At 34.3% G+C, this 12162-nt stretch overlaps 1 protein-coding gene across 6 annotated transcripts in view; it reads left to right on the top strand.

The window, feature by feature from the left end:
* The window catches only part of LOC150079291 (intermembrane lipid transfer protein VPS13D-like), a 1618665-nt gene that overhangs the window by 1246050 nt on the left and 360453 nt on the right, over positions 1-12162 (top strand). For all 6 annotated transcript variants that reach the window (XM_090383928.1, XM_090383929.1, XM_090383926.1 and 3 more), the window contains 2 exons: positions 6535-6714; positions 9732-9898. In XM_090383928.1, coding sequence (XP_090240054.1) covers positions 6535-6714; positions 9732-9898 — 347 coding nt within the window. The remainder of the gene's footprint in view (positions 1-6534; positions 6715-9731; positions 9899-12162) is intronic.

Raw genomic sequence — 12162 nt, 5'->3', positions numbered from 1 at the left:
AATTTATATCTTTACTGGTCTGAAATTTCTCTCCTTATATATATATATATATCCTGTTATTTATGTATATTGATGATTTTTGCATAATGAATTATCCTTACTTTATTAAAGATTTTGGCCATTTGTATTCTCGTGAACTTACACTAGAAAGAACTTATTTCTGTAATAACATCCCTAATTATTTGGATCTTAATGGTCATGTTTCAGTTGATCATTACAATAAAAGACTCTTTGAGCTCTGAATTTGTTAATTTTTCCCATTGAATTTCCAATATTTCTAATATTACCCACTCTGTCATCACTTCCCAATGGGTTACGATTGCTACCTTATGTAATACCTACAATATTGCTATTTCCAATCTTAAAATTTTTTCAACTTGCTAGTAGTTCTTTTTCTTTAACTTATTTAAATTATCATTTTCATAAATCTCTTATTATGCTTAACTATTTTTTTTTTTTTTTTTTTTTCAAAATCCAGTAACATTCTACAAATTTCTCATTAATTTGTCGGGGGGGGGGGGTTGCATCATGTATCTCATTGTGATTTTTCAGATATCTAAGATTTCCACAATTCATTCAATTCATTCTACCCTATATATTGGTCCCACATTATATCTGTTTATATCTAGGCTTGTTCATTATGTATATAGCATACATTATTAGTTTGACTACATGTAGTATGATATCTCTATGTGATGTATGCTTGTTTTTTTTTTTTTTTTTTTTTCTTATTTATTTATTGTTTTGACAAAATTTTTACCAGTAGGTGTTGATGCTGTATAACTTTATATTTGTATCTTATTCGTGTGCACTTTTCAGTTTTGGTTTTGTTTTTTTCTACGTAGTCACATCTCTACAATATAAGACAATATTTTGAAATCCTTATCTTTTCTTGGATTAGACTAATAAGTTTTATGTTTATAGAAATTTCTGTTATCGATTCCCCGTTTTTAATTCCTTGCCTTCATAGTGTGATGTGACATTTTCAAAAAATTCTCCCCCCTCTTTTTTTTTTTTCTTTTTTGCTCACAAAATTTTATTTTCATTTTCATTTATTTCTGTAACAGTAAATTTTATTCTCTTTTTTTATTTATAATTGGCTTGTGGTTACTATCAGAAATGAAGACACATGTTGCTATTTTGCTTGCAGTCCTGGCCATTGACACCTGACAAGAGATTTGGGGTTTTATGAGTAGTGTGGCAACATCCTTACTTTGTAAATTTCACTTTAAAAAAAGTGAGGGAGATAGAAAGTGATATAAAATTTAAAAAAAAAAAAAAAATATATATATATATATATATATATATATATATATAAAATAAGAGATAAACAATTTCAAAATAAGGATGTTTTCTTTTTCAAACATAAATGTGTAAAAAAGAAAACAAACGGCTGATATAGATATAGCTTTAAGAAAGCAGTTAGTATGGCAAGAGGTAACCTGTTGCAGATAATTTTGTGAATCAAATAAAATGAGATGTCATTAACAGGATTTAGCAGAATGGAGTAAGCAAGGGCAAAAAATAGCCAGATGTGATAAATCTCATATAATGGACAGTTATGATTGAACCATTTGAAAAGGGTGAGATGAGATGGGGTTTGACAATTCAGAATAGCGATATACATAATATTGTGTGCTCTTTGCAATATTTTTTTTTTTTTTAGAAAGTCATGGAGTGAGTTATCAATTTGAATTTGATGAATGAAGTCATAGTTTAAGTCTGTTTTTCATGGTAGTTCCTTTAAGCTTTGATTTTGGTAAGAAAGAAAAAAAAAATGGTAATATTGATATTTAATAATCAGGATAATGCTGAATAGAGTACAAAATCTCTAAAATGAGAAAAATTATCGAAAAATGGGAGAGAGAGAGAGAGAGAGAGAGAGAGAGAGAGAGAGAGAGAGAGAGAGAGAGAGAGAGAGAGAGAATGTACTAAAAAGACTGCCAGAGGTGATGTAACATAGTTTTCATAGGTGGGAGTCTGTGCACTTGTCACTTATATGACATATTGTGACACAATATTCCTAATGCTCTGACAACAGGGTATTAGGAATATTGTCTGGTTTGAATTTGTGTGTCTGTTTGAACTCTTGTCTCTATTTAGAAGAATTAGGAACTGGAGAAGTGAAAAGATAAGATAGAATGACCTACAGAGAGAAGGCACCATGAGGGAATAAGTCCAGAATAATAAAGAAATTATTCTTTTTCTCTATTTTTATTAAAAGAATAATATTGGTGATATTATAATTATAGATTAGAGGATTAAGTAATATTACTGTTTTAAAGGTCCTTGATAGTGAATACTAAGACAGATAATATTTTTTTTTGACTCAATCCATTTGATGACTTATATATTTGTTGATAAAGCTGGAGCATGTTTCAGATTAATGTTATGGTTGTGGGTGGGAAGGAGGGGGGGAAGAGTGGAGAGGTGAGAAAAATAAGCTAAATAGTGACTTTAAGAAAGAGACTAAGTAAATTGTAAGTTGTGAATGCAAAGATAAATTGAAAATAAATGTTGAGGTTAATAAACTGAATGTTAAGTATTGAAGTTAATAAAGAGGATTATATAATCAAAGCATTATAAATCCTAGGGTAAAGAAAGAAGATTTTTGAATTTTCAAGTTGCTCTTTGCTGATGGTAATAAGCATCTGGATTCACTGAAAATAATAATAGAATAAATATCTGGATTGATGAAATGAATAAGCAAGAGACTTATTACTCTTTGCTGAAGAGTAATAATCCCTTGCCTGTTACTCTTCAGTTGAATTTTTGTCACGCATTATTATTTCAGAATTAGGAGATCAGTCTCCTAATTCTGAAATTGGGAAAGGATGTGTGTGTGTCAAATAGAATTTATATGTATAAATTTTGCTATATTCAGCCAAATATGTTTAGAGGGCATTAAAAAAATAAAGAAAATAAAAAAGAACATTTTTGTTGTTGTTGTAAGGTGGAAATACTCTGTTTTTAATAGAATCATCTAGTTGAAGATATTCTTTAAGAAAAGATTTTTAATGGTGAAATAAAAAAAAAATAAATAAAAAAATTTGAATGAAGGGGAAATAATAACAATGAATAGTTAAATAAGAAACACACACGTGCCCACCTCCCTACCTACCTCACTCTCTGGTGGTAAGATAAACTTAAAACTAGTTTGAATATTTAAATTTAGTATTAGTAGTGGCCAATAATGGAAGGAGGCAAGCTTATAAAAAGGGGGGGAGGAGAAACTCCAATACCTCCTCTCTTATCATTTGTGTAATTCTTCCTTAGATTTATTCAAATTAGTCACATCCACATCGGATTGAAATTTTTACCAACAACCAAATGTCCTGTGGCTGAATGTCTATCTGCCCATCTATCCAGAACAATCCTTCATTAATATAAATTGATGCCTCCTTATATGTGTTTTCTGATCAAGAGCAAGTTTACCATCAACATTTATCTAATTCGATCCAAATAAAACCTTAAACAACTTGAACAGTCTCACTCATTGCAGTTGCTTAGTTTCCAGTCATTGCAGTTTGCAGAACTACTATCTTGTATGCATATCCTTTTGTTTCCTTCATTAATCTTATTGCTCTTCTCTGCTCCCATTCAAACCGATCCACATTATTTTTAAAATGATGCTTCTGTTCTTGTACTCAAGATGTGGCCTAACCATTGCCTTCTTATACAATGGGATAATCACCTCCTTACCCCTGCTGACAAAATTTCTATATATCATTGAAAAAAAACTGAGAGCTGTCTTAGCAGGCATCTGCTTTGCTCAGAGAACTTCCTCTCATGCCCTTGAGTGTAGCACCACCAAAATAGTAACTGAGGCATTACTGCTCCCCATTTACAGTACCTCACATTTGTCAGTGTTAAATTTCAGTTACCTCTTCTCAACCCGCCTGCCTAATTTTTTCTTTATCTTGCCTCAGTAGCATACCCTGGTTACTGTCATTGACCGCTCTGCTAACATTCGAGTAATCTGAAAGCCGGACATGAAGACTCATTTTGCTTCATCAAAATTTATTAATAACGTTAATGAACTCTGGGGGGGGACTCTACTAATAACAATAGCGCCTCTGTAGCCAGGTGGGAAGGAGCAGCAGTGCGTAGCACACGCTTCTTGATTAGACCAGGGTTCGAGCCCGTCACCACCAAATACAGAGGATGCAGAAAGGTCAGGGAATGACCACCGCATATTTCTGGAGCAATATGGCCTTAGTTGCTAATGCTCCTAAAAACCAAATAACAAACAAACAAACAAAACTAATAACAATACTTCTGAAGAGCAGTGCCCATCGATAACTACTCTGTATTTTCTCACTCAACCAGTCTTTTTATCAATAGCAGTAAATTGCCTAGATCTAATGCCACACACACACATCTGTGCCATTTTGTTTGAATTTTCAAATTTCAATACTATTCATTTGGAACAGTATTGAAAGCTTTTCTGAAATCTAAGTGTGTGATGTCAAAATTATTTTTAGCATCCTATGCCTTTGGTAATGCATCATAGTATTCAATCGAATTAGTCAAACAAAGTCAACCCATAACAAATCAGTGCAGTGATTGTTGCCATATAACTCCATTCCTATCTGGACAGTTCTGTGTTACTTCTTTAACTAGCGACTTCATTGTTTTCCCTGGAACAGAAGTCAAGCTACCAGGTCTGCATTACTCATGTCACCCTTTGATCCCCACTTTGTGAATTGGAGCTGCATTTGCATCTTTTATTGCATCTCTTAATATAATTGAATAGATTCCATCCAACTCGGTGCCTTATTTACTTTTATTTTAAACAATTTTTCTTCCAATTTCCCCCTCAGTTATCACAAAATCATTTAGTTCCCTCTTAGAATTTGATATACTTTTGGTATCCCCATCCCTAAAAAATTCTCAAATCATCCGTTTTGGTGACATGAGTAATTACAGTCCTTTTAGCTTGACCTTTGTTCCAGGGAAAATTATGGGGTCACTGGTTATAGAAACATTTGATCAGGAATATAGTCACAATATGGATTTGTTTTGGGCTAGTCTTGTCTGAACAATCTGTTAAGATACTAGGATGCAGTAACAAAGGAAACGGATGCAAAAAAAAAAAAATTTTTTTGACATCATATACTTAGGTTTCAGAAAAGCTTTTGACAGTTCTCCATAAAGAATGCTGTATAGATTGGAGCAGCATGGCATTAGGGGCAAATTACTGCTATGGATAAAGGGATGGTTGAGTTTGTTTGATTTGTTTTTTTAGGAGCATTAGCAACTAAGGCCATATTGCTCGGGGATATGCGGTGGTCATTCCTTGACCTTTCCGCATCCTACGTATTTGGTGGTGACGGGCTCGAACCCCGGTCTAATCAAGAAGCGTGTGTTACGCACTGCTGCTCCTTCCCACCTGGCTACGGAGACGCCGGGGATGGTTGAGTGCAAGAAAACAAAGAGTGGTTATAAATGGGCACTGCTCTTCATGGTTTGCTGTTATTAGTGAAGTTCCCCAGGTTTCACTGCTGGGCCCATTGGTATTCTCTATATTTATTAATGATATTAATGAAGCCACATCAGTCTTCATATCAAAATTTGGAAATGATCGAATATCATATGGAACAAGATCTACAAAAATTATGCAGATGGGCTGAGAAGTGGCAATTGAAGTTTAAATTTTAGAAATGCAAGCTGCAGCACATGAGTAGCAGTAATCTCAGAATGATATACCAACTATGTGGTAGAACACTGAGAGCAGTGGAGAAAGAAAAAGGGGAAATTGTTCAGTCAGACATGAATTTCTCTGATCAGTGCAAATGGGTTGCTAGCACAGCTCATGGGATTTTGCACATTATATAGAGTAATTTTGCCAAATATAAGGAGATGATTATTTCATTGTACAAAATAATGGTGTGTAGACCACATCTTGAGTACTTCATACTGGTCTAAAGACCTTATTTTAAGGTGGAGGTGGATCTGTTGAAATGGGTGCAGAGAAGGCAGAAAGTGTGCTCTTATCCTGAAATGATTGAATTCTGCAAATTGCTACATGTGGAAACTGCAAGGCATCCTTCCTTCTTGCTCATACTACATGCACTCATGAGTAGGCATAAATTGAAATTGAGGAAGGATGCTTGCAGGTTAGATGTGTGGAAATTTGCCTTTAGCCAGTGGGTAGTTGATTGCTGGAGCAAACTCCTATATGGTGTTATTGAAATGGTTAGTTTGAATAAATGTTCAAGGAAGAACTAGACAGACTGTTAGTTCTGATTTGGCTGATTTTGTATAACCTTACTTTCTTGATTATACTAATTTGCTGATACAATTTTTTTATTTTCTTAATGAATTTCGTCAGAACTTTAATCGTGACTATGGGTTCTCAAAATTTTGATTGATAGTCATTTCTCATGCATTGAGACATGGGAGTTAAAAATTTTAAAAACATGTTTTTATGAGCACTTTTTGTGAACAAAACCATCCTAATTTTGCGATCCCAGCATATACATATATCACTTAATAATGTCTTAACTCCTGTTTATTGTTTGTTTTCTTTAGGTTAATCTTAATAATCCAGTTGCAGTTGAATTCTCACTTGAAAATTTTCCTAAAAGCAATCAGTTAATAATATCTTCAACTTCCCATTTCTTTATCACACAACTTGAGATGTTTGACAGTCAAAGCAGGAGTTTACAGCTACAGGTACGCGTCTTTCCAGTACCAGGAGGTGCTTTAAAGGTAATAATAGCTGATTTTAATGTTTTATTGTTTCACAACACATCTTTTCATTCATTGCTTTGTTAGAAGTATTACATTTTATGTCTTTCTATTTTTGCATATCAGAGAGCATGTTAAGCAGTCCCACTTGATAACACAGTGTGCCACCAATGGATAGTTGTATGTGTGAGTACCATTTACGCCATCACAACAATTTTCAGACTTGTTTAACTCTTTAGTTGTGTCAGGCTGTGGTTTGAGGGGTTTCTCTGTCTATCTGTCTACTCAAGCCTGTCTTTCTCTCACACTCAGGAAAACCTACCAGTGTTTAAATTTGCATGATACCTTAAATTATTGTTTGTTTGTTATTTGGTTTTTAGGAGCATTAGCAACTAAGGCCATATTGCTACAGGATATGCGGTGGTCATTCCCTGACCTTTCCGCATCCTCTGTATTTGGTGGTGAGGGCTCGAACCCCAGTCTAATCAAGAAGCGTGTGCTATGCACTGCTGCTCCTTTCCATCTGGCTATGGAGGCGCCATAAATTATTGTAATGTTATGGAAATCTTCTCTTCTCCTTTGTAAATTCCTTTCACTCTATGTGACTATCCTGACTGAAGTATAAACAGAAAAACATTTCTGTATCTTATTCTGCTTCATTTATTGGCAACATACCCAAAAACATTAAGGGATCAATTTTTAAAAAGACAAATTGTATCTCATATTCTGACTACCTTCGCAACAAGTTACCATGTATTGCACTACCTCGAATAAGTAATGCTTCACCAGTGGAGAAGACTGTTGTAACTTATTCTCGGGTATACCACCACTCAGACGGCACCGTTTCAAGGCTTGTTGGTCTATCGTCGGTGGGCAGGTATGTACCCAGGTGTTGCAATCATGCAAACCCAGTTGTGAAGTATAAATCCACAATATAAGTTTAAGGCTCAGCTGGACAGGTATTTCGAACAGTGGAAGTGGTTATTTTTTTATTATTTTTTTATTTTTTTGGCTGATGCTGCATGAGCTTGCTTTCTTGCATCAAATGCCTCTGCTAATGCTAATATGAGATATGCCAGTTGGTGTGCATAGTAATAATACTAAAAAGAATAAATGCAGAAGGTGTAATAGGCTATGGATTGGTAATTCACTATAAGAATATCATTTATATATCACTGTATTTTTCCATAGTAGTAAAAAATTGTGGATTTATACTTCATGATTGGGTTGGCATGATTGCAACACCAGGGTACTTACCCTCCCACCGATCATAGGACAACAAGCCTTGAAATGGTGCTATCTGGGTGGCGGTATCCCAGAGAATAAGTAACAATAGTTTTCTCCAATTGCGAAGTGTTACTTATTCTAGGTAGTGCAATATTATGCACTACCTAGGTATTATGCCTTCTGTGTTTATTCTTTTTAGTATTATTATTATGCACACCAACTGGGTTGGCATGATTTCAAAACTAGAGTACTTAACTGCCCACTGACGATAGGCCAAGAATCCTTGAAATGGTGTCATCTGGGTGGCGGTATCCCCAAGAATAAGTAACAATAGTCTTCTCCAATAATGAAGCATTACTTATTCGAGGTAGTGCAATACATGGTAACTTGTTGTGAAGGTAGTCACAATATGAGATACAATTATAATGATGCCATTTACACTACTTCTGTAGTTTTTTCACTATTACAGAAAAATATGGTGATATAGCACTGATATTCTTATAGCAAATAACCAATCCATAACCTATTACCCCTTCTGCATTTATTCTTTTTAGTATTAAAAGTTTACTTAGAACAGTATTCTGCATTTATATTAAATCATTAGATTATATTACAGATTACATCTTCTGATTTCAATTACTTCATTAAACTCAGTGAATATGGCAGTTTCATATTATGTATATAAAATAACCAAACCTTTTTTGCACTGTTATGGCATGGTTCACCTCAAATCATATTTAATTAATTTCAGGTATAATGGAAATATTAGAAAAAATGCAGAACTATTTCAGTATTTGAGTATTCTACTGCAAAGCAACACTCGTTTAGCAATTTAGGAAAAGAAGAAGAGTATCATTCAAATGTATTTCTAAAATTTATATATTTATTATTTCCAACTTTCATGTTCAGGCCTGAATTATTAGAATCTTTGTCTTATTTGACTACAAAGTGCTTGGCACAGGTTTTCTAAGTGAAATTATTTATGTATGAATCAGTATTCTTGCCTTACGATAATCATGTAAAGTACTGTGCAAAATTAGGGTTAAATTTAAGTTTCAGTGAAATGGTATTGCTGTTCCCAATTCCCATAGTTTTTTGTTTCCTTTTTTTCCTCAAATATATCGAATTATTGAGAAAAGACACAGCAATTTTGAGTTCTTATATATATTTTTTTGATATATTGGACTGGCCACTACTGGTGAGTTTGATGTCATTGGAGAGATCCCATATACGCTTGGAAAGTCAACTTATTTGCTTCTTTCATGACTGTTTGAAAATCATTTGCTCTTATCTGTTTCAGTGTATAATGCAGCCTTCATTTTATGACATGCTTTATCAAGTGATAAACTGATGGAGTACACTACTTTTGTGTTGTAGAGCTTATCCCTCAATCAGTTAGACATAGTATGCTATCCCAAAATACAACTAGCTTTGCAATATCCGAGCTCCTTCTTCAATTATGTGATTACCAACTAAGGAGATACATCATTTAAATTTAAAACATTACACCCAGTATATTTGCATGTAGAGCACAAAGTCTTAGAAATATGCCTCCTTAGAATTCTTTTGAATCTTAGGTGTAACTGGGGAGGGGTAGTAATTAAGTGGGTAACTGAAGTTAATAACTTAGCGGGTAATTAACGGGCGTGTGATTGTATCAATTTTCATTGCAAGGTGATCTAATCATTGCCAAGCTCTGTAAAATGAAAATAAAATTTTATTTATTTTTTCTTAGTAGATTTCACTCTGGTTATATTTGTATATCTGTATCATTGTATTTATATTCATAAATGGATGTGTTTATTTTCCAGCTCCATGTCTCATCACCATATTGGCTCGTTAACAAAACAGGTCTGCCTTTGCTGTTCAGGCAAGAAGGAACACAGGCTGAATCAGCTGGACAATTTGAGGAACATGAATTAGCACGCAGTATGGCACCTCTTCTCTTTTCCTTTTCTGATCGAGATGCTCCTGCTATGTGTGTATTTTTTAATTTATATTTGCTTTTAATTCACATAAATATTATTGTAATACATCACAGTAGAGCTTTAATTATTTGGGTTATAGAGTAAAATGTGCCTCCGTAGCCGAGTGGTCAGGAGCGGGAGTGCAGTAGCACACGCTCTTTGAGTAGACCGGGGTTCAAGCCCCTGACTGCTGAATACGGTCGATCTGCCAACCCGCACTGGACCAGCGTGGCAGATTATGGTCCATTTCCCTCAGCATGAATTGTTGAGGAGGCTTCCATCCTGCAGTGGGTTGATAATGGCTGCACTTTACCTTTTAGGGTAAAATGATATCTCAACTGAACAAAAAATTCTGTTACCCTAGCTATCTTGATTATAAATTAATAAATACCAGTCGTTCCCAATCTTTTGTCACACAAGCCATACTTTAAGTTAAAAGACGAATATTAATGGTACTCCGAAATAATGATTCCCATCAAACTCAATGGAATTTTTCCTAATCTCGTGGCACGCTGGAATGTACATTTAACAGAAATTCAGCGATACATTTTGACATTACTGTGCAGTACAGAGGTTGCCTGTTTAAGAAAACATTATGTACAGGCACTCCCCAACTTACATAATACTTGACTTTCATAAATTCGACTTTACATAAGTTTTTGCTGGCCGGTGTGAACTTAAAAAAAATCGTGGAAATGCATTATTGCTTCCCGTAGGAATAAATGGAGGTATTGTGAAAATATCGCAATGTGAACCCAATAACACATTGGTTTTTTTGGTAATTCATTCCAAGACCTCGGAAGTTGAAATTTTCGCTATATAACTATGCTGTTTATATCCCTAAAAGGTCATTTTTATAGTGGAACACTACCCTTTCATTGTTATGTTCCGTTTTAAGAATAAATTTTGAACAGTTTGTTGATATTTTTCTAATGCACATTTCTGGAGATCACAACCATAAAACAATAAAAATAATTTGCACTTTCCCATTTATTGGGCTTTTCTGTTAGTGTATTTAATTATAAATGGGTAGTAAACTCAATCTTATTGCATTTGCAATAATCCCGATAACTAGAATATTTTGTGGGTTTTTACGTTATTGTGGTGAAATGTGTTCCCCTTCACTGAAATCTTCAATCATATAAAAAACATAAATAAATTTTCAGAATCTTCTCTTCTTTCCTATTTACTTATTTCATTGATGAAGGGAAAGTGACCAACAGAAAGTGCAAGTGGTGGCAATGCTAGGAAACAAAACAAAATTGATTCAGAAATGAAGATGAAAATGATTAAGAGGTACGAAGCAGGACAAAGTTGGTCATATTTTGCATGGGAATTAAGTCTCGCTGCTTCAACAGTGAATGCTATTTCAAAGGACAGTGTGCATATAAAAGAACATGCTAAAAGGTCAATGCATTTAAGATCAAAAGTGATCACCCAACAGCATTCAGGTGCTATATAGAAAATGGAAATGCTATTAATAATATGGATGGAAAATCAGATTCAGAAGCGAGTGGCCCTGAGTCTAATGGCCATTCAAGCAAAAGCAGGAAGCATTACATGTTCGTTGAACATTTCTTTTTTTGCTCCAATCAAATTCAGCAAGCATAGTTGCAAGTGGTGAATAAGCCTTTAGAGAAATTCCGACTTACGTAAAACTTGACTTACACAGAGTTCTGCGGAACGCAACCCTTACGTAAGTCTGGGAGTGTCTGTATACAGTTTTTAGCTCAGTAACTTCTGTTGTAGTTCTGCAATGATCGACCTGTTTAATGGCATAAATGACCATCCCCATGTCAAGGACCAGCATAGTGATTGGGATGGCTGTTTATGCCACATTTCTTGTATTTCCTGTCTTAGGTCTGTGTATTTCCTGATCTTTTTCTCATAGGTTTTCTGGAGGTTGCTGATGTTGGGCACATGTCAATCAGATAGATAGTTGCATAAAATGGTGCAAGCTAAGGGAACAAGATATTATGGTAATACAATCTACTCACATAACACTGTACTGTGTTGAAATTGAAAGAAATGATTTTTTGATTCACAAAATATTATACATAGCTTATTTAAATTATCTTTTGTCTTTTCCAACATGCACTTTTGATTTGCTGGATTCGTGAGCTAAAATTGCAAAAGATAAATGCTTGAATACAGTTAAAAAAATATGGTGGAGTAAAGAAGTTTATCATCTGCTGGAGCCCCATCTCATCAGGAACCATAAGGCACACTGTCCAAAACAACAAAGGGATATATGGCATTTCAGTAATCTCCAAGC

The sequence above is a fragment of the Mastigoproctus giganteus genome, chromosome 10 (genome assembly GCF_048544385.1).
Source record: "Mastigoproctus giganteus isolate SK-2022 chromosome 10, ASM4854438v1, whole genome shotgun sequence".
Classification (NCBI taxonomy): Eukaryota; Metazoa; Arthropoda; class Arachnida; order Uropygi; family Thelyphonidae; genus Mastigoproctus; species Mastigoproctus giganteus.
This window is presented reverse-complemented; position numbering and strand designations above follow the sequence as displayed.